Source organism: Mus musculus, chromosome 16 (assembly GCF_000001635.26).
Source record: "Mus musculus strain C57BL/6J chromosome 16, GRCm38.p6 C57BL/6J".
Lineage (NCBI taxonomy): Eukaryota > Metazoa > Chordata > Mammalia > Rodentia > Muridae > Mus > Mus musculus.
In genome coordinates this window covers 17,792,089-17,814,108 of record NC_000082.6, presented here as the reverse complement: position 1 = coordinate 17,814,108, position 22,020 = coordinate 17,792,089, and the positions used below count along the sequence as shown (strand labels likewise).

At 54.0% G+C, this 22,020-nt stretch overlaps 2 protein-coding genes across 10 annotated transcripts in view, besides 1 other annotated feature; both read right to left on the bottom strand.

The window, feature by feature from the left end:
• Nucleotides 2,956-4,898: an enhancer, noted in NCBI's record as "VISTA enhancer mm1629". NCBI's record gives its function as "enhancer in: limb[3/5] | branchial arch[4/5]" and the evidence as "EXISTENCE:transgenic organism evidence [ECO:0001131][PMID:17130149]".
• On the bottom strand, nucleotides 5,815-16,827 carry Scarf2 (scavenger receptor class F, member 2). Of its 3 annotated transcripts, none has more exons than XM_006522042.1 (11): nucleotides 16,582-16,808; nucleotides 11,684-11,742; nucleotides 11,492-11,593; nucleotides 10,810-11,329; nucleotides 10,509-10,727; nucleotides 10,244-10,372; nucleotides 9,700-9,803; nucleotides 9,506-9,623; nucleotides 9,185-9,315; nucleotides 7,608-7,760; nucleotides 5,815-7,357 (listed from the first exon to the last, which is right to left on the bottom strand). In XM_006522042.1, exons 1-11 carry the CDS (start codon nucleotides 16,728-16,730, stop codon nucleotides 6,525-6,527), a joined length of 2,517 nt encoding a protein of 838 aa, XP_006522105.1. In that variant the 5' UTR covers nucleotides 16,731-16,808; the 3' UTR covers nucleotides 5,815-6,524. The 3 variants fall into 3 exon arrangements, 2 of the variants coding, with proteins under 2 accessions (XP_006522105.1, NP_722485.1); NM_153790.3 differs by having other exon boundaries at nucleotides 5,816-7,357; nucleotides 9,185-9,300; nucleotides 16,582-16,827; XR_384554.1 differs by having other exon boundaries at nucleotides 7,243-7,357; nucleotides 9,185-9,338.
• A 3,899-nt stretch (nucleotides 16,828-20,726) lies between these two features.
• The window catches only part of Klhl22 (kelch-like 22), a 33,762-nt gene continuing 32,468 nt past the window's right edge, over nucleotides 20,727-22,020 (bottom strand). For all 7 annotated transcript variants that reach the window (NR_166418.1, NR_166419.1, NM_145479.4 and 4 more), the window contains one exon: nucleotides 20,727-21,683. Coding sequence is in view for 5 of the 7 variants with exons in the window: in NM_145479.4 (NP_663454.3) it covers nucleotides 21,318-21,683 (366 nt within the window). In the remaining 2 variants the exon portion in view is untranslated. The remainder of the gene's footprint in view (nucleotides 21,684-22,020) is intronic.

The window sequence follows — 22,020 nt, the reverse complement described above, 5'->3', positions numbered from 1 at the left end:
AGCACTTGGGAGGCAGAGGCAGGAGAATCTCTGTGAGTTTGATGCCAGACTGGTCTACAGAGAGAGAGAGTTCTGGGCCAGCCAGAGCTCTATAGTGAGACCATCTCAAAATAAACAACTAATGTAGAAAGCCATAAAGGAAGGCACCTGGTGTCTCCCCACAAGCATGCACACACAGATACACACACAAATTAAAAGCTCTGGAGAAATGTCACAGAGGTGACAACATAAAAACCTGAGTTCTAGTCCCCAGAGCACACATACCCTCCCAATGCTGAATCAAGGAGGGACAGGAGGATCTCTGAGCCTTGTTGGCTGCCATCCTAGCTCCTGTCTTGAAGGAAAAAGTCAGAGAGTGATGGAACAAGACACTTGATGTCCTCTTCTGGCCTCTGCAAATGAACACATGGGTGCACACACTCACGCATACACATATGCCAAACACACGCAGCAAAAAAAAAAAAAAAAAAAAAAGACTAGAAGTTAAGATTAGTGACACATGCCTATGTTCAGATCCCAAGCACCTACATAGGAAGCCAGGATTGGTAACATGCTTTTAATTCCAGGGCTGGGGAAGCAGAGACAGAAGGACTCCTAGGGCTAGCTGAATTAGGAAGCGAAGGGATCTTTCTTCAAGAACCATTTGTCAGCATCTTTCTCTAGGATCTAGGGCTCAGTGATGAAGCTATGCTGAGTGGTAAATCCCAGGACTCTGCCTGTCCCCCACCTCGTCAGTGCTGGAATCTCAAGTATGCCTATTACAAGCATCCTTGTGTGTGTGCACTGAGCATGAAGCGCGGGCCTTCTTGTTGATACAGTAAGTGCTTTACCAACTGGCCTATTTCCTCAACTCCTAAAGCTGTATAAACAAGCAGAGGGCAAAGACAGTGGGCAAAGATGATCTACTTCTTAGAGTTCCTCATGTTTTACTTCCTCCTGGTCCCAGTTCACAGGAGTAGAAATTTGGAAACTCACTTGACGAAGCCAAGAAATTATCCCAAGCCCAATTCTGATGCTGGGAAGAGTTCCAGAAAGGTCCTCATAGGGTCACTGGTTTCCAGGTCACTGTCAGGAGCCCCAGGCTCTCAGTAGAAATTTCTCTCAACTTTCCAGAAGTGGAAACCTTGAAGAACCAGGAGTTGTGCATATACAGGTGGATCTTTAAATTTGAGGCAAAGCCTGGTCTACATAGCTAGTTCCAGGACAGTCAGGGCTACAGAGTAAGAAAACCTTGATGGATGGGTGGCCTGGGACGTGCTCTAGCAGTAACAAGCCACTCTGGCTCACCAGGCAGATACAATTACTTCATAAGCCTGACCAGTTCTCTCCACACTGAAAGGAAAGTGCTGCCTCTGCAAAGCTGCCTCTGACTGCCATAGCACACGATGGCATCTTGTGCCTGAACTGAGATGTGCACACACATCACATAACACTATAATTATCTTTAAGTTTAAAATCATAGATAGGCCTAGCAGAAGGTCTGGGAGTCTGGGAGGTGCCCTCAAAGTGGGCAGTGCAATCCTCACCCCAGCTCACCTCTCTTGCCTCACTTCCCTGTGTCTTCCTGTTCTTTCCACTCTCGTATCCCACCAGACCATCGGCATCATGTTACAGCGTTCTTCGAGCTTCTCCTCTAGCTGGCTGTAGACAACTTTGGTGAAAAACCTGAACCTGGGACCCCCACCTCAGTGTCCTCTCCTAGCAATACAAACTGCTGGGTTATTTTTCTGCTAGGACTATTGCACACTCTTTTCTGCTCCAGATGTTTCTGCGGTTCACCACTAGATGGCAACATCAGAATACTTCTACCTTGCTAACAATGAATGGACTTCAATCTTTTCAAAAAGGTCCTATCTCTAGCCCTAAAATAGCAATGGTGTCCTGCCACACAAGGGACAGCAGTGAGATTGGAATGCCAAATGTCGTGCCTCTAGAATGGATGCTTTAAACACTTGTGTTTTGAAGTGTACAGAAAAGCAATAATAAAAAGCTACTATAAACTGGATGTTGTACGCACTTTTAATCCCAGGAGGCAGAGGCAGGTGAAGCTCTGTGAGTTCAAGACAAGCCTAGACTACACAGAGTTCCAGGACAGTCAGGGCTATATAGTAAGACCCTGTCTTTAAAAATTCAGGCCAGCCAGGGCTATACAGGGAAAGCCCTGTCTCGAAAAACAAAAAATTAAAAAAATAAAAATAAAATGAGAATTATAAAGCCACTGAACACAGCTTAGGGATATGTTCCTTAGGAACATGGCTTAGTTGGTAGAGTGCTTGCCTGGCTTGAACAAAGTCCTGAGTTCAATCCCTAATAAACCAGGTATGGTGAATGGCGTGAATCTTAGCAGCTTGGGGGGTAGGGTATCAGAGGCACAAGTTATCTTCAGCTACAAAGCTAGTTCAAGGCTATCCTGGACTATGTGAAACACCATCTTGGGGGGGGGGAGCCACTGGGGTCCCATGTTGCTGTGTGCAGTAAGCAGCTCTGGACCACTGTGTTCACTGATCCTTCGGTACCCACCCACCCCCAGTAACCACACTCCAGGGGTTTCTGGAGCTTTGATGACTAAGAAGCAACAAGTCTTCATCAAATCTTTGCAAAGATTCAGCCCAAGTCTTTGCAAAGATAAGAAGACCTGGCCGGGCAGTGGTGGCGCACGCCTTTAATCCCAGCACTTGGGAGGCAGAGGCAGGCGGATTTCTGAGTTCGAGGCCAGCCTGGTCTACAGAGTGAGCTCCAGGACAGCCAGGGCTACAGAGAAACTCTGTCTTGAAAAACAAAAAACAAAAACAAACAAAAAGAAGAAGAAGAAGAAGAAGAAGAAGAAGAAGAAGAAGAAGAAGAAGAAGAAGAAGAAGAAGACCCGTCACCTTATCCTGATCAACTTTCTTTTCCCTCTGTCCCCCTTGTTTTGTCACTATTGCTTGCTTTGTTGGTTTTGGGTGAAGCTGGGACACTGTGCATGCTACACTCCCTGCTCTTCTGGATCACAGAACTCAGATAACTTCCAACACATCTGGCTGTGTTTCAGGGGTGTGTACACCTCCAGGCTCAGTTGGGTACTGTGTGGCCGTGCTGCACATGTGTGTTAATTATGGACTGAATATGCTTTTCTGAGCCTTTTCCGTGTGTTTGCATATCAGGCGTGTGGTAGTCAGTGTCTTCCTATCAAGTCGGCTTTGGTAGAAGGTGTCCCTGTTACAGGTCATGTCACTGTGACTTTGTCTGCTGTGAGTGTGTTTCACTAACAGAGCTGTAATGGTGGCAGAGGGGTGTCTCTCAATGTTTTTGTCGGGTGACAGTGGTATGGATGTTGCAAGTTTAGACACAGTCTCCTGAGCGTGGTGAAGTGCTGGGTGTGTGCTGGCATTTTGTCTAGTACAATGGTATGCGTTACAGAGGACATGTTTGTCTCCTGTTTCTATGTGTAATGGCTGTGTGTGGGATCAGAACTTGCCTCTTTTTTCATTGCACCATGAATTGTGTGTATGCATGCTTCAAGGGATTTGGTTTCCATGTGCTAGGCAGCACATGTGATTCATATGATATAATATGATATATGATTCTTTCACCATGCCTGAAGTGCATGTGTTGTAGGGTGTATTATGTTCCCAAGTCTGTTAGATTTGCTGTGTATCCCTTGCCCTTCGTTTATGTGTTCTGAGGGCTGAAAGTCCTCTTTGCATTGCAGTGACTGTCTCCACATGTGTGTGGCAGGGTATATGTCCCTTGGTCTGCATGTGCAGTGCCGTAGTACATCTGTGTTAGACATGAAGGTCCATTTCTGTCTAGCAGACTGTGTGTCTAGGTGCCTCTGTGTGTCCCAGGGAATTATGGAGCCATGAGTATTTGACCCTTTTAATTTGGATGCAGTTATATGTAGGGTACATGCTGCTGTGTGTTTGTTCTGTGTTTCTGGGCCACACTGATTTGTCACACGTGTGTGTTTTGCATTGTGTTGTATTTCTGTGCATCTAGTGGCAAAGGTATGTGTGCCACAAGACAGCAACTGCTGGTGTGTGCACATGTATAAGCTGTCTGGCACAGCCTGGCCTCTCTGAGTGATGTGTGCTACATCCTGCTGGAAACCAGACGGAGCCCAGGCCCCTCTCCAGTCCCCACATTCCTTTGTGCTCTGTGTTACAAAAAAATATTTGCGTTTTCCACGACTCATAATTTTTCCTCCTCAATCACTACCAGATGTGAGCTCTGTGGTCCCCGTCCCCATGGCAACAGAGGTTCCAGCAGTCGTGGTTCTCTTTTGTGGCGCCTGCCCTGGGAGCTGGCACTAGTGCAAGCCCAGAGGGGGTGGGGAATACTGGGTGGTGAAAGACATTTAAGGGGAACTCTCCTGGGGGACAGGCGGCAGGGCTGGTTGATGATGGACAACACTGGTCTCTGTCCAGGAGGGGCCCACAGAGAGGTTCCTGCAGGTCAAGCTTCCTGGACAGTGGGAGGAGAGGCCCCAGGCCAGCACTGAGATATTCCTGAACTGCCCAGATCATACCAATCTAGACTAGGGAGATGGAGGACTAGTGTAAGGAATTGAGTGAGTGGCCATTGTGGAAGGATGGCTTGGTAGGGGCACAGAGTGGGCAAGAGTGGGGCCTAACAATGTTCCACTCTACACTGATTGTCCTGCCTTGGCCTCTGTCGCTTTCTGCCTGACACTGAGCCTGACTTCCGCCCCAGCAGCTAGTATGACTTGGTGCCTCAATGGATCAGAGGCCAATCAAACCACAAGACCACAGCAGGATGGTGCCTTGCTGGCCAAGGGAAAGCATCTGGCACAGAGACAACAGGGCTGCCAACCACATGTTGCCCAGCCAGGCCAGCTTGAGGCACTGTGTCCATCAGCTGCTCTGGACGCCATCACCACTCTGGTGGCTGAATCCCTGTATGGGACCAAAGCTGTCCTCGAAGTAGTACTTGTCCAGAGAATAACTGGACTGCCAACACTGGAGATACTTGAAGCTAGGAGGGTGTTGACAGAGTGAAATTTTAAGCTGGGCATAAGCAGATAGGAGAAAGAGCTGGAGAGCTGGCTCTGAAGCTAACAGCATTTTAAAAAAAAAAAATATATATATATATATATATATATATATATATATATTGGATGTCCAGCATCCTCATGGCTTCACACTTGGAAAACCAGGGCAGAAGTTCAAGATCATACCAGGCTGCACTATGAAGCCCTGTCTCAACAACCAAAAGAGACTAGAGACAGGAAGAGAGTCTGCTAGAGGCAGGGGGCTAGAAGGAACCAAAACAGATGGCTTTCAGAAACTAAGGTCAGTAGGAACCCTAAGGTTCAGGTTCAGAAGGGTCAGTTAGGAGCATTCCAGGAGGGGTGAAGGTGCTAGGATGGGGTGGGACAGACACAAATGGCTCCAGAGAAGGCCAGGCAGGCTGTCTTCCCTCTGTTCCCCTCCTGCAGCATGTGGAGATGAGATAGGAAGGGTTTCATTCAGGACATGGTACCTAAGGGAGCAAGCAGGCTCTGTGCAGTAACAGGCTGCTTTGTGAGGCCTGGCTGGAGTCTGGGTCCATTGTCCGGTGTCCCTTGCCCTCACCTCTGTCTCACCAGAAACAGTTCTGACCTCTGGATCCCCCCCAGCTCAGATCCCCGCTTCTTCCAAGTGATAGTTCAGGACTGGTGGGTTAGGCACACTTTTTACTTCGTTCCTGGAAACCCACACCGGGAACTTCAAGGTTCCATTCAGCTGGAGGAGCCCAGAGGATGTTGCATATAGGTTCCATAAGAGGTCATCTTTGCTCCACAACCTCCTGCAGGAAGTAATTAGAGCACTGGAAGTGGGGAGAAGCATTTTATTAAAGAAAGCTTTGGCCTGCTATGAGGAGCCCATCCAGAAGGTCCCAGATGGGATGAGAGAAGCCCTGCCCAGGGCCTATAAATACATCTAAAGCCACCAGAGTAGGCCCTGGGGTTCCCTCGTGGGGTGATAGGAGGCCATCAAAACCAGCTTGATGGCTGAGAGACCAGGGCTGGCGTGCGTGGGAAGGGGACAAGCCAACATGGGCTGAGCCCCCTGCGAAGAAGAGACCAGCTCTTCTCCCCAGGTTCGGGCCAACCAGATACTCTGGAGCCCAGTTTATGGACGCAACCTCTTTTTGTCTTCAGAGAAAAAGACCCTTCAGCCATAGGCACCAGGCCTTGGCAAATGAGAGGCAGCCAAGAGGCAGAAGCGCTGCTGGCATCGGCCAGTGACAAGGTAGCCCTGCCAAGAACACTCTTCTTGGCCAGTAAGAAGTCTGTAGGCTCTCCAAGCCATGGCCAACGAGACAGAGATTACTAGAAAAGCTCCACAACTTTGCTAGTGGGAGCGGGTAGCCAGCTAAGTGTCTGCGAGGCCCGAGAGCAGATCCAACCAGGCCGCGGCTGCTTGAGCCTAGGCCAACCAGACGCAGGCTTGGGCGGGCGCTGGGCTTTGGGGGCCAATGAAATGCCTTCGCTGCGGCCGCGCGGGGAAATGGTGGTGAGAAAGCCTCCTGGGGCTGCGAGCTTAGGAAGCTCCGGGGGCCGTGCCCGCCCTACTCGGCTCCCCCGCTGCCTCCCTGCTCTTCTTCCGAGGCGGTTTCTGGATGGGGGTTTTCTTCCGAGGGGTCTCGGGCGCAGGTGCGCTGGCCGCCGCCTTCTCTGACCCCGAGGCCTCGGACGCCGAGGCTGTGCGGACCGTCGCGGCGGGGAGCACGGAGCGCTTGGCCTTCTGCGGCGGCGGCGGCTTCTCGGCGCGGCCTAAGCTGCGAGTCTTGTCGCGCAGCTCAGCTGCCAGCATAGAGGCGGCCTCGGGCGCGCTGCGCGGGGGACCTCCCGCGTCCGTTGGCTCCGAGAGCCCCAGGCCGCGGCCGCGCGCTCGGGCGCGGGGTGGCGTGGGTGAAGCCGGGCCGGGGGCCTCCTCGGTCAGTCCGGGGGGCTGCACCGACGAGTTGCTGGGGGTCCGTTTCCTCCCGCTAGGGCTCGGCGCAGCCTTGCGGCCTGCAGGCGGAGGCGACGGTGCAGCGGCAGCGGCGCTGTGCTTGCCGTGGATCCAGGACACCTTAGGCTTGGTGGCAGGGTCTGGTGGTGGCGGCTTCCTGCGCTCGGGCGATGGGGACAGTGACAAGCCCCCAGCCTCATTTCGGGTCCGGGCCGGCCGGGCCTCGCGCCGGGCCACACGCGCGTACAGCGCCCCGCTCGGCCCCTCCACGCTTGATGCGGAGCGCTCGCTGTCTGAGGATGCAGGGAGGACCGCTGCCTCCTCCCCGGGCGTCGAGGTGCCCGTGGGCTCTAAGGACACAGCGGCCACCTCAGTGAGAGCGGCAGTCGCTTCCAGGTCTCGGCTGTCGGCAGTCGCTTCTAACAAGGGAATGACAAGCTAATCACAGCATTCAATAGCGCTGGAGGAGCCATCCCCCACTAGTGACCGGGTCTCCTCTGCCAGAGGACCAGCTGTCTCTGTACAGAACCTCAGCTTTGTAGCTGCAGGACTGTGGCCAACAAATCCTAGTTCTCAGCTTTTTGGTGCCCTTATCCCCATGGACCTCCAACATAGATAGCAAGGGCATTTCATTGTGCTAGAGGGCCGTCCATGCAGGGCCACACTCACCCTCGTGGGGCACACAGTACACAGGGCCTTCATCTGTGGTGTCGAATGATGAGAAGGAGGCCCTGGAGGACCATGATGGAGAGGGCTGCTCCAGCCCTGAGGGTGGGTCCAGAAAACTGCAGTTGAGTGTGTTGTCTAGGTCATGATGGGCCACTGGGGGTGGGGGAAGAAAGTGAGGCAGGGTGCCAGGGACCCCCTCCTTTTCCCAGTCTGTACCCTTAATTAGCTAACCATGAACAAAGTGGTCATGACACGCCCCCACAAAAAAACTGCAGGGGGGACATGACATTCAGCAGAGTCACATTAGATCAGAGCAGAAGAATGAGTAGCAGGCAAACGCAAGAAAGGGAACCATGAAGGAAGCTGGAGACAGAAGTTCATTGCTGTATCCAAGCACTTGAAAGCCTAAGGAAGGAGCCTCACTGTGAGCTTGAGGCTAGCCTAGGCTACTTAGCTGAGTTCATGACAGCCTGACTTACAGTATGAGGTCCTGGCTCAAAACAAACAAACAAACAAAATCAGGCTGGAGAAATGGCTAAGGGCACTGGCTGTTCTTCCAGAAGTTCTGGATTTGATTCACAGAACCCTCATGGTAGCTCACAACTATCTGTAACTCTAATTCCAGAGGATCTCACGCCTTCTTCTGACCTCCACAGACACCAGGCACACAAGTGGTGCACACATACATGAAGGCAAAATACCCACACACTCAAAACGTGTAAATGAGGTTGTAAAGATATTTTTAAAATAAGGAAAAAGTGCAAGCCAAATGCGGTCAGCTAGGGAGCAGAAAGAGTAGACTACGTGTTAAGGAAAGACATAGACTCTAGCACATGTGGCCTGGGAAGGCCACCATGTTCTCCAGCCAACTCTGGCCTCTGCCTGGTGGGACTTGGGGAACTCTGGAGCACTTCTGAATTCAAATGTTCAGGGGAGGACTGCTGCTGGGCTCAGGCTCTCCCAGCAGCCTTTGCACCAAGGTTCAGCCCTGACACTTGTGCTCCTAGGAGTCATGCGGCTTATATGGACCAGAGCATTTCCAGCTTTCTCCTTTACCTCCTGAGACTGAACGGACCCCACCAATCTTCAGAAAGAACTTGCCTAAAGGGAGGGACCGCCCCCTTGCCTGTCATCACATTGAACGTCTACTAGAGACTCTGAAGTGGGATGGGGACCATCCTGCCCTTTTCTAGGAAGGGCTCTAGTAACAACTGGGAACCAACCAAACTGCTGGTGTGCCACACACACACACACACACACACACACACACACACACGTTCCCCCTCCAGATCTGCATCGAAATGTAGAGAGATCTACAGGTCAGGTGACCTGCCAGGCAAATGACTCGTGTGTCCCTACATCTCCTGCATACACCCTAACATCTGCCCGCATCTAGGACTCCTTCCTTTCCCTACAGCCTCACCCCTAGCAACAGCCTCCCTTTCTTCTTCCAGGCGCACCTCTCCACTCCCACACACATTAAAACTCTAAGTCCCTTACTTCTGCACCCCGTTACACCATTTTCTAGAAGCCTCTTGTAGTGTGTTTTCCCTGAGTCCCAGAGCCTACATTCTTACCTACGACTTTGGGCAGCTTCTGCCTGCGAAGCGGGATTCGGGGCAGCTTCATGCTGATGCGGCTGAAGCTTCCACAAAAACGTTGAGGCGCCTTCTTCCTTCCAAGGGTGAGCTCCCTGCAGGGGCGGGGCCTGAGCGAAGGGGCGGGGCGGGACTGGGAGGGACGATTCAAATTCGATGGGAACAGAAGGGGGAGGCCCTGAGGAAATAAAGGGCTGGGCCCTGCCTCAGGAGTGGGGTCTGGGTTCGAGAAGCACAGTCGGTCACACAAAGCGGGCTACCTAAACCAAGCGGTGGGTGGGGGCTGGCTTAGGGCCTCACCGGCGCGCCGAGTCCTTGCCCCGGCAGGCGCAGCAACAACCGAGCAGCGAGAGCAGCAGGCCGAGGAGCAGCGTGAGCAGAGCGCCCGCGCCCATCACACCTTTGCGCTGATTGGTCTCTGTGGGGAGCAGCGGCTCAGCGCAGGATCACGCACCCCACTCCATTCCCTGGCCCGACGTTCTTCACCCACTCACCCAGGTGGCAGGCACCGGTGACCGGGTCGCATGATTCCTCGTGACAGCTGCAGGCCTGGGCGCAGTCCACGCCGTGGAGCCCGGCCGGGCAAGTTACATTACAGCTGCAAAGTTTGGGAGTCCAGAATGCCTCCTTTCCTTGCACGGGCCGCCATTGCCGGCTGGTCCCGGGCGCCTTAACCAAGGCTCTGACTCCATCCTCTAGAGACTGAAGCCCACCCCCATCTGCGGGCGGGCACTTACTTGATAATCACAGTTAAGAAGTGAATGTGTGTGATTTCTACAGGAGGGGTCTGAAGGAATGAAGCGTGATTACTAGGGGCTAATTATTGAATGAGTGGAAAACGGAGATCCCAGTCAAACTACTGACTGGCTCTGTACACTTAAGGATGCCACGTGATTAGATTACAGTCGAAGGGCAGGCTCCAAATCAGATACCGCTCTAAAGTGCTTGCTGAACTCCCTACTGCAGTGTCCCTGAAGTCTATATGGAGGCCCCAGTGTCAGGTACATATTCCCTATCCCGCTCCAGGTCCCCACTCACTGAGGTCCGTGAACACCAGGGCTGCAAAGGCAGCGCCCGGACTGGAAGTCACAGTGGCCGCTGCCGCAATCAGAGCACACGAAGGCACAGTCCTCACCGTAAGTGCCATTACTGCACTTAGTCTCGCACCTTGGTATCAAGAGAGGAGTCATGAGCTGAAATGTAAGCCAAAGACCACGAGGCCTACAGAGCCCACCGTGCAGAGACTGCATAGGAGCCAGGCCTAGAGAGGTGGCCTAGGCCTAAGTAGGCACGGGCTGCTCACCGGTCGCCGATCCAGCCCGCATTGCAGTGCGTACACTTGCCGGTGACATGGTTGCAGGCATGCCCGTCGCGGCAGGGTGGGCAGCGGTGGCCACAACCTTCGCCGTAGAAACCGGTGGCGCAGGGTTGGTCACATTTGGTTCCGTTCCAGCCGGGCTCGCATGTCAGACAGCGGCCTTCGACTACCGTGCACGGCTGCTGGCCTTTGCATTGGCCACACCTACGGAAGGGTCAGGAAGCTGGGCCGGATGGAGCTCCACTTCACCCTTCCGCCTTCCCGCCACCAGGCCCGCAACGCTTACCGACGGCGACAGCCCGGGCCATAGAATCCAGCGGGGCATGGCTCGCGACAATACTTGCCCCGGTAGCCAGGATCGCAGGCACACGTGCCGTCCACCGGGTGGCAGCGACCGTGAGAGCACTGGCAATAGCGATCACAGCGGGCGCCAAACATGCGCTCGCGACACTGGCAGCGGCCACTCTGCTGCTCGCAGGGCGACGAGTTGCAGGCGCACTGGTTGTTACAGCTGCGGCCCCACCAGCCTACGTGGCACAGGCAGGCGCCTGTCTGTGGATCGCACCGGGAAGTAGCGCTGCAATAGCAAGCGCTAGCGCATTGCGCACCCCACCAGCCCGGCTCGCACCGGCACGCGCCGCTCCGCGGGTGGCACGTGCCATGCTGGCATTGGCAAGCATGCTCGCAGCGCGCACCCCAGCGGCGCGCGTGACACGTACACTGTCCGGTCACGTCCTCGCACTGTCCGTGCGGGTGGCAACTGCACCTCTCCTTGCAGTCAGGGCCCCAGAACTGGCGCGGGCACTCTGCAAGAACCAGGTTGAGTCGTTAGCCTGATTACATCCCATTCTCAGCTCCACCATACCCAGTTCCCAAGCCTACCCAGTCCAATCTGCCTCCCTGCCTAATTTCTCTATTTCTTCCCGCCAAACTGTCCAACACCCAACCTCAACTCGCCCCATGCTCACTTGTGTCGCAGTTGGCACCAAAGTAGCCATGTCGGCAGCGGCATTCGCCTGGCCGCACGCACACCTCGTTTTCTGAGCACGTGGAATTGCCTTCGCACACCGCTGTAAAGGAGATGAGCTGAGCTGCAGCACATGATCTTCCCACGTCTGCACTGGACCCGCCTGCCCAGGACTCCAAAATGCCCCACTCACCTATCCCACACTCATCCCCCAGCTGCCTCCAGCCAGCGCAACACGTGAGCACCTGGGAACTTCAAACAGAGGAGGGACGTCTGAGCCTGATGCCCTCCCCCGACCCCATTCCTTCCCCAGCCTTCAGGGTGTCCAGCCTAAGGGAGGTGGTGGATACCCAAGCCTGAAGCCTGCCAGACAGTGTTAAGTGAGGGGCCCAACTGTGAGTGAGAAAGGCTCAGGTCGGTCTCTGCCTCCAGAAGTGCATACCTCCTGATCTGCATACCTGGCAAAGAGCCAGCCTCCAAGAATTGTCATCTACAGGGACTCCAGCTCCCCCATCCCATCAGCCACAGGTTAAGAAATAGGAAGGGGCAGCAGTGAACCCGGAGCATGGAGCCACATGACTCTCATGACCTCTGAGACAGGTCTAGCACGTCTTTTAGGACTAGCAGCCTAAAAGGGTGTCAGGGATCCAAATGTAACATAGCTGTGACAGCATCACTGCCAGGCAGTCCCAAGGGGCACCTGGATACCCATGGTGGGAGTGTCTAAAATCCAGGGTGGAAGAGCATCTGAGAGGGATGGGATGGTGCCAAGTGTAGACCCTGCATAGTTCCTCTGGAGGCAGGCACCTGGGACCCTTGTTGTAGGCTAGGGGAACCACATATGGGAGCCTTCCCGGGACATAAAGAAAGTAAACTGAGGCCCAGTGCTTTCCAGGGGCAGGGAGGGTGGAGTACCTACTGGTATTTAATGTTTTACTTATGTTTCTTTGACCTTACAATATACACGAAATGTCAGTTTTTCAGAGGACTCTGCTGGGGAGGAAACCTGGACTAGACTTCAGGGGAAATTTTCACTGCAGCATCTCAGAGGGCAGATACAGCTTGGGAAGTCCTTGGGTGTGAAGCCTGGGGATTGAGGGAGAGTGGGTAGCGGGGTGGGGTGTGTGTGCAGTGTCCATGGTTAAGGCAGATGAAGCTGAAAGGGGAGAGTCACACACGGAAGCTTTCATAAGGCCCAAATTTTTGCCTCAGTGCTACAGGGATGTAGCATCTATTTACATTTTAGAGAAAATGAGTGTGCTTTTTCTGAGGCTTCTGAACTTAGAACCCAGAGAGGGGTGGGAGGCATGCTGAAAAGAGAGTTCCTACACTGCCCAGACCAGTTTGGGGTGATGGTCATACCGTGTGGATAGGAGCCAGCTGCCTCAAAAAGCTCCCTCCCCAGCCAAAGAGTTTGGTTCTCCCTCAGATCAAAGTTGGGACCTGGAGTACAGAGCCCATAAAACTTTATAAACGAAGGGAACAGGCTTTGCATATTTTCCACAATTAAAACTAGAAACCACACCTTTAATCCCAGCACTCGGGAGGGAGGCAGAGGCAGGTGGATTTCTGAGTTCGACCAGAGGCAGCCTAGTCTACAAAGTGAGTTCCAGGACAGCCAGGGCTATGCAGAGAAACCCTGTCTCAAAACAAACAAACAAACAAACAACAGCAACCCCCCCCCCCAAAAAAACCAGAAACCACAGAAAGAAAGAAACGCCTGTTTTTGCCGCCGCCACTGACCCACCCACCTTGCCCCAGGGATGCCTTCTGAGAGAGACCTAAGTGCATCCCGCCCACCTCCTCTCACTTCCACGTGGTCTGGACTCTTTCATAGCTGCTTTTCTTGCCTGGTGGCCTGCTGAGAGCTCCAGGACACCGGTTCCTGGGCTCCCTGGCTGACCTAGGACAAGGGTTCTGAGGTTGGGTGTCTGATCCTAGGGCCACACTCAAAGGTGTTTGATAGGTCGGTCAGCAGAGGTTGGGGAGCCGACTGTGCAGAAATCCTGTGCACCTTAGCTCTTCGCCCATTCTTTAAACAAGCAAACACGTATTTATTTTCTCCCCGTGTGTGTGTGTGTGTGTGTGTGTGTGTGTGTGTGTGTGTGTGAGAGGGGGGGGGAGGGGGAGAGGGAGAGGGGGAGGGGGAGGGAGAGGGAGAGAGAGAGAGAGAGAGAGAGAGAGAGAGAGAGAGAGAGAGAGAGAGAGAGAGAGAGCAAGCCACTCTATGTATGTGAAGTTCAGCCCTCCCCTTCTGCCATGAGGGCTCTGGCAATTGAACACAGATCTTCAGGTTCTGCTGTGGCAAGTTCCTTGATCCACTGAGTCAGCTCAGCAGCCTCAGGTCCTACTCTTTAGCTAAGGAACCTGCTGCTCAGAGAAGTTAAGATCCTTGCCTGTTCAGGGCGATTTACAGCCGCGGGAGCAAGCTACAGGACGCCTTTGAGAGCAGCTGACACTACAAGCAGATGCAAGCCCATTTGGGTTCACTGAGAACAAGTCTTGCAGACTTTCAAGGACTGATCACCCAATCATGGCAAGCCAAGAAGGCCTGGTGAACTCGTTTACGATATTACAAAACAAACACAAAAACAAAACAAAAACTCAAAAAGTTACAAAGGCAGGTCCTTGCTCTCTGAGTGAGTGCTACCTTGGGTAATCAGACTCCAACCATCAGTGTGTGCTGCTATAGGTTGATACTCTGGGAGCCACAATCACTGCTGTGTGGCAAGCAGTTCATGTTTTTCCCAATCTTAGAGCCCACTCACTAGATCAGTGACTAGTCCCTGGTCACTATCCCCAGTCACTCTCAGATCCAACCAAGGAGGCTTCTGTGCCTTGTGGGTCCCCATCCATCCCTCCTCTTGCCCCCAGACATGGTTCTCTGCCCTAACCATGCCAGTTTCTTCACCATGCCCCACCAGGTAAGCAATGCCATGTGACTTGTTCCCTCACTACTAGACTTGCTACAGCAGCTGCCCCCTGGATGACATCACAACTCTGAATGCTCAGGAGTGTCAAAAAACCAACCTTTTTACTCCTCTTCAGGCTGCCTCTGTCCTTCCATGCTGGGAAGCTGAGACCATGCTCACACTACATTTACTAAGAAAGAGAACTGCTTTCTCTTCCAGATTCTATTAAATTTGGGCTCCAGCCTCCAGGGGCCACCTTCTACCTCCTAGCTAGTCCATCTTCTGCAGGTGTCCCCTCTATGAAAAACAGCCTCATTTTCAGAGCAGTAGGCACATCTCTTGTGGCCCTGGCATCTCTTCAGTATGCCCTCAACCCCACACCTGCAGGGCTTCCAAGATATCCTCTAGAAGGGGGAAGGGGTGTAGGATGAACTGTGCCCCAATACCTGCAGATCTATCTCCTTTTCTCCTGTAGGTCTGTGTTCACCATGGCATGTGTCCCCTAAAGGAAAAGGCACTCCCAACTCCATAACCACTTGTGAGACAGGGCACTGGTCTCTGCAGCAGAGACCTTGCACTAACAGGCCTGGAGGCTGTAGGTGCATGGCCTCGAATACGGGTTGAGCTGGCACCTCTCTCTGCTGGACCTCATGCATTGTAACCAAAAGGATGGCCCAGACTTCGGGTGAGCACAGTCCAGAGATCTTTCTTCCCACAAACTCTCCACCCACACTCAGGGCATCCACCCTCATCTCCAGCACCAAGAGCTGAGGCCTATTGCAACCCTATTTTACAGAGATAGAGACAGACCCCGAAAATCTAAGTATTTGCTCAGATCCAGACAGCTGGGGCAGTCTGCCGCCAGAGTATAATGGCAAAGCAGCTGTAGGTTACAGAGGCAGACATCCTCCTGAGAGGTCGGCCAGCGGAAATATTGGAGACCAAGGGTTCCCCAACTCCAGCTCGGAACAGCTTGACCCACCACTGGAGTCCCGTCCCCCAGCCAGCCGGTCGGAGGAGGAGAAGGCCTGGTGCGGGCTGACCGCCCTCCCTAGGCACCGCCCCGCCTGCCTCAGCCGCTGCATTCCTGGGGCCGGGGAGGCCCGGGACGAGGCGGCGGCGGCGATGCGAAGCAGATGGCTAGTCAGGCGCCCCCCCCCCCCCCCGCCTCCGAGGCGGGGCTCGCGGCCGGGAGTGGTCTGTGTCCTCTCGACCCGATTTCGGAAACCGCGCGGTCAGCTAGCAGCCCTCGTCTACTTTGACCCTCCAAAACCCTAGCTGACGTTTCGCACCCCGGGGAGCCGTTTGACCCAGGGTGCCCCCCGGGACCCTAGCCTGGAGTCCCAAAACAGCCTCCCCAGCACTGGCAGAGGCGCCCCACCGTGGGTTCCTCGCCTCTGCAGAGATGCCTTGACTGCGTCGTGGCTCCGACGAGCAGACAGGTCCCTCGGCTTCTGCGCCTACTCAGCCGTCGTCGCTCTTCACCCTCCGCGCAAGCTCCGGGCTCCACTGCTTTCTGGCTGGGCCTGTCCCACACCGGCTTTCCTAGCAAGATCCTCTCAGAGACCCACCTCCGTACACCCAGTGGCCGCCCACAAGGAGCCAACAGGGGTTCCCACGTCCTCCCCATCGCGCGTCCATCATTGTCCTCAAGCACTCCGGTTTCTGGTCCACCGTGAGTGTAGCCTTGTCCGTGCTCACTTTCACCACCATCTTCCTCCCACCCCGCGCCCGCTCTACCAAGACAAATCTGTCCTTCCAAGTCTCGACTGTCCCAGTGCCCAGCTCGCCCAAGGTTGCTCCTTCGCCCTTCTAAACCCCTACTCCAGGCTCAAGCCACTGGCTCCTAAAGCCTATGCACATGCTGTCCCCTCCGAGTGTCCTTGCTTGGCTTAGGGAGTAGCTCCTTTCTCTTCTCCCCTGACATTTTGGACACCACATAGTACCCCTGGGGGCTCCCCACAGTACTCCATTACCCCTCAGGTGATTTCTGGTCCAGCCGGCCCTCGGATGCAGCCTAAGGGCCCAGGCTTGGCCTGGAACCGAGCCCAAGACGCGAGGCAGGCCCGAGGGGCTCGCGTGACCAGTTTAGGGAGGTCCTAGATGGCCCGGACTGAAATGGGGCGCCGCTACCCCCAGCCCGCTTCGCGCCCACGCCTCGGACAGGCCCAGTTCCTACCCGGGCGTGCGGCACACGTTGCGGCCTCGCGGGTTCAAGTCCTGGGGCGCCGCGAGACCGGGCAGCAGCCAGAGCAGCAGCAGCAGTCCCAGCCCTCGGGCTCCCTGGCGCCGCGCCGGCCCGGCCCCCCGGGACCCTGCGCCCTCCATGAGGCGCGGGGCAGGCGCGGGTGGGCGCGGGTGCGGCCGCGGCAAGGGCGGCCGGAAGCGGAGTGCGAGGCCGGGCGGGGGGCGGCAGGAGGGGCGCCGGGCCGGGCAGGAAATTCCACATCGGCTCCCTGATCCTGGGCCAGCGCGGCCGGCCAGGCGGCAGCGCCCGCCCCGCGCGCCAGACCCCACCCTCCGGTCGCGCCTCCGCCCCTTCTTTGCTCGGCCCCCGCCCCCACCTGGCCATGCACGAACTCGGGGGTGAACTTGGTGGAAGCCGGCGAAGCACTGCGGGAAGAAGGAGCTGCGGGATCCTGTGAAGGAGTCCTGGTCCGCGCCTTTTCTCCCCCTTGTCAGAAGCCCTGGAGCCGCCAGGCCCGGGAGCAAAGGGGTCCTGGAGAAGGCCCCGGTTCACACACTGGCCTTCGGCTGGAGCTAAGAACCCCTAGTTGTTCTATGGTGTGCCATTAGCATCTCTTGATCTCCTGCAGCATGCAAGATGTAGACAAAGACCTGTGGGAATGAACTGGAGACCTAGGGAAAGGAGCTCTCTGAGGAAAAAGCCTGGAACAGAAGGAAGCAGTGATGGTCTTTGATATAATGAGGAGGTAAAGACAGGGAAGGGGACACTGGAGATGAAAACTGAAACTCAGAAGTCCTCTCAAGGGGTAGGAAGGAACTGGGTGCCCAGGGCATGTATTCAGCTTGAGAAGGCTATTGGCTCCTAAGAAGGAGAAGTTCAGAGAGTGAAATCAAGGCTTAGAATGGAGACCCCCCTACTACATAAGGACAACCAGGGCCACTAAGTAGATTGCTCTGTCTCTACCATACCCACTTTTGTCTCCTGATCTCCTGAGCACCTCATTCCCTAAACAGCTGTCAAAGTGAGCCTTGTCATGTAAGCAGAACCAGAAGTCTTCGGAGTCAGAAAGCTTCCTTTACCAGGAACCTCTAGCCTGACCTTAGTATGACATCAGCAAGCCTGTCAAAGGAGCTGCAGAATCAGTGTCCATCCTAGGGACGACTTGGACTTGGCTAAAGATATCCTTCCTCCAAGTCTCTACACAAGCTTAAGGATAAGACCCCTGGGCCAGGAGGCAGCTTGGGCAGGGGCCCTCTGTTAACCCTTTACTGTTCTCACCAGTAAAGCTCTTCTCTCATCCCTGCCTTGAATCACTGGCTTCACCCAGGCAGAGCAGAACACAGTACTTATGGTTACCACAGCCTAGGTCAGACAGGAGATGGTTGGAGCTGCATGGGTCCAGAAAAGACAAAGCAGGAGAGACCCTGAGGCAGACTGCTCCAGACTGCAGGAGTTCACACACCTTTGTTGGCAGCCTGGTCCCACCAAGGTGTGTGTGCTTCTGACTTGAGGGAAAGGTTAGACAATATCTTCCTGGGCAGCCGGCAGAGGGCACCTTGCGTATGAGGGACAGGTGGTGTAGACAGGGAGCCTGAAGGACTGAGCCGGAACCAGAGCAGTGGACAGGCCCAAGGCCATAGATGTTAGCAGGCTGGCGGGGAGGGGAGGACCTCAGGCCTCTCCTCAGCCCTCTCAGCCTGGCTAGGCTGGTGGCGCAGGGGAGAGGTGGAGTGGGTAAAAGGAACAGTCTTCCCATGTGGTCACAAATGCAAATACTTCTCAGCAACAAGTAAATAAGCCAACCACTTCTGGGAAGCTGAGGGTGAGTACAACCCTGCCCTCAGCAGTGGCCTCCCCAAGGAGGCTCCCCAGGCTGTTAGAAGCAGAGGTTCCTGTAGTTGCGTGGTTCAGCTGGGGCTTTCTAAGTACTGACCTGAGGAGAAGCCTCAGCTGGGCCACGTCCCAATGGCATCAGCCTATCCTCTTCCCATAGACCAATTCCCATGCTTGATGGCTATGAAGGGCACAACCTAATAGCAACCTGACTTCATGTTCATTACATGAGTTCCCCAGTGTCACCCACACACCCCATTTACCCTCTCCCTAAGCTAGGGTAAACTCCTGCCTGGGACCTGAACATACAAGCTGAACTTTCCAGGTTCGACTCTTGAGAAAAGTGTGGGTGGCCACTTTGAATGCTGTCCACTTTTCCTGTTGCTGTGGCAGTTGCTGACAAGAGCAACATAAGGAAACAAGAGTGCAGCTGGCAAAGACGGAGGAGCTTTGTGAGTTAAGAGGCCAGCCTGTTTTTCCTACCTATAAGCAAGTTCTAATACACCCAGGGCTACATAAAGCCCTGGGTCTCTTTGTTTATTGTCTCAAAAGTATTTTTTTTTTTAGATTTTATTTGATGTATATGAGTACATTGTAGCTGTAGCGATGATTGTGAGCCATCATGTGGTTGCTGGGAATCTGAATTCAGAACCTCTGCTCTCTCCAGCTTAAAGATTTAATTATTATAAGTACCAGAAGAGGGTGTCAGATCTCATTACAGATGGTTGTGAGCAACCATGTGGTTGCTGGGATTTGAACTCAGGACCTTCAGAGGGGCAGTCAGTGCTCTTAACCACTGAGCCATCTCTCCAGCCCCTCAAAAGTATTTTTTTAAAAAAGGAAATGGAAAGAAAGGTGCACAGTTTGAGATTTGGGACACTAGGGGACATCAGAGACTTTATACTCTTATAGGTTGCTGGCAGGAGGCTTGGGACTATGATGTGGCCAGAGACAGTTGTCCTGAGAGTGAAGTGCAAACACAGCCAGTGTACAAGACCAGAAAACCCCATATGACCGCTTAGGGGTCCCCCTACCCTTTGGTCAAGCAGAACCCTCCCGTAAACCTGGGCCACATTTGGCTTGGGTGGCAGCAGTGCCAGCAGACTGGCACATGAAGCAAGTACTCTGAGACCTGAAAAATGGTATTCTTACTAGGAACAGGTAACACTGGAAGATGTGGCCATCCACCCTTAAAGGAAGTGGCTCACTTCAAGCAGGTGTTAACATTTAGGAAGGGATTGTCACTCTGAGGTATCTGTGTGTGATGTCATGTCTCTCCAGGGGCCACAGATCCTGAGATAGCGAGGCTATACATGCTGGTGGACATCAGCTCCAAGTCTCCAGCCTACTGTGTTCACTATCCAGCGTGACTGGATACCTTTCCTTAGCCATCCTCCAGTACACCACTATGTATTCTCGCCTTCTTTGAAAGGGCGCCAGTTGGAAGACTGGGTGCTCACTCTGCCAACTGCCCACTCTTGGCAGGAGGCCTGTGGTAGGCTTCTGTAACTGAAGACCTGGTAGCAAGAAGCAGGGAAGGTGGTCTGGATGCTGGGACCCTGAGTCCATTCATGTTGGGCACAGGCCAAAGGGTGGGAGAGGTGCAGTAAAGGTGACTAGAGGGCTCACCTGCTATACTAACACAGCCCCCAAGATGATTAATCAAGTCAGTCGCCTGACAACCTTTTGGGAAATCGGGAGGTGGGAAGATGTCCTGTAAAGGTAACCACAATTAGGCCTGTGCCTTGGTTTCCAGTGATACACTGCCACCCCTCCCCTGGTACCTGAAATCTATTTCTTGACACAGACCAGGACACTACTGTCCTGTTCCATATTCTTTCCATTCTCATAAATGGATATTCTAAGCAAGTTCTCTAGTGCTGAGTTGCACCCCAATCCTCGGAGCTTTCTGCCTTAGACATGCAGTGAGGCGAACAATTTTGAGCTCCCCAAGGAGGATGGGACTAGGTCAGCACCACAGCTAGAGTCAGGCTGCCCAGGAGCTAGAGTGGATATGAGGCAGCAGGAGCTGGTGAGCCTCAGGGCAGACATTCTAGATGTTCTGACTGAGAGACAGGCAACTACTTGCCACCTCAGTAGCTCAGGTCCTGGTTTCTGTGTGACCAACATTCTTTCTGCTTGTGGAGCTTATCATATGTTGGAAGTAGGGTAGTGACCCCCTGGTTTTAGTGCAGAGACTCAATTCCCATGCCAAGTCCATCCCCCAGGAAGGCTGGCCTGTACCACCCTAGATGCCACTGAGGCAGTAACTAGAGAGAAAAGAAACTCAGACTGTAGCCACATTAGATGTAACACCTTTTGCATAATGCTTTATTTCATTTTTCAACAATATTGGGTCAGACACAGAGCAATGAGGGTATCTCTTCATCTCCAGGTCCAGTTACAGGTATATAGTTACTCTAAGAGTATACCTTGAGAGCTCCCCAGTGCTCAAGGCCCTGGCTGCAGGCAGCTGGCGCTGCTCACCAGACTGACCACGGTTCACAGAAAGGGAGCCACAAACTTTGGCTATGGCTAGGAGTGCTCTCCCCAGGATCTCTTGAAAGAAGGACCTTACTTAACCCATCAGGGACCAGACTAGGGAGAAGAAGCGGCCAAATAGATCCCACTCATTCAGAGTTTATAGAGGATGGGTCATTCCCTCTGATGATAGCAGCCTTCCCCCCAGCACTTTTCTTTGTAATGTAATTCACAGCCACAGAGTTTACAAATGCTGGCAGCTGGCTGGTTGAAGAAACAGAGTGAAAGGGGCAGCTGGTGAACCAGGATGGCTTAAGGAGGGGCCCCTCCCCTAGAGCCTGGTGTTCTAACCCAGGCTCTACGGCCTTCACTGCCCATTACCCTTCCTGAACACCCAAACACTGGGGAGAGCCCTAGTCCTCGCTAGAGTTGTCAAACTCTTCCCAGTCAGACACACTCATCACCTCAGAAGCAAAGTCTGCATCTGCCTGGCTACGGTTGGGGGTCCCTCGGGGTTGCTCATGGAGCAGGGATCGAGGCAGGGTGAGCACACAGGCTGCCAGGCCTGAGATGGAATTGTTCAGCTGGGGTCCCTCTTCCCAGCAGTCTTTCTCCATGTCGTAGATGTGCACGTAGCCTGTACGGCTGCCTCGGTTGTGAGAGCGGCCACCCAGCACATATATCCTGCTGTCTAGCACAGCAATGCCAGGCTCACCATGCCCAGCTGGGAGTGGGCAGACCGATGACCACTGACGAGATGTACAACTGTAGCAAGCCACCTGCAAAGCCAAGACCAGGGTCAATCCAGGCAGCTTCTGGGACAGGTTGCCAGCCCACCCCAAGTCACTTCTGCCCATGGTCAGGTGTATAGCAGGCCCACTGGAGGATGCTCACCTTGGTGGTCTAGCCTTCCCATCCTTTAGCTCCTAAGAGTCCAGATGCCTCCCCTCATCATCTCTAGATCCACTCCTGCTTCTCTCCCTTTGAAAGGCTGGAGCGGAGGCCATGGACCCACCTGACATCTCTTCTTCCTTCACAGCAAGCACCCTTACTCATACTCATGAGGAGTGTGTGGAGCAGCTACTTGCTGACCACCAAAGCAAAATAAATAGCTAA

Bases quoted from the DNA above. Each gene is read 5' to 3' on its own strand.
- Scarf2 (XM_006522042.1), bottom strand. From the start codon at position 16,730: ATGGAGGGCGCAGGGTCCCGGGGGGCCGGGCCGGCGCGGCGCCAGGGA. The intron at 10,373-10,508 runs GTGAGCAGCCCG...CTTGATACCAAG, and splicing joins GCGGGCTGGATCGGCGACCG to GTGCGAGACTAAGTGCAGTA. The intron at 7,761-9,184 runs GTAAGAATGTAG...CCCCACCCCCAG, and splicing joins GAAGCTGCCCAAAGTCGTAG to TGGCCCATCATGACCTAGAC.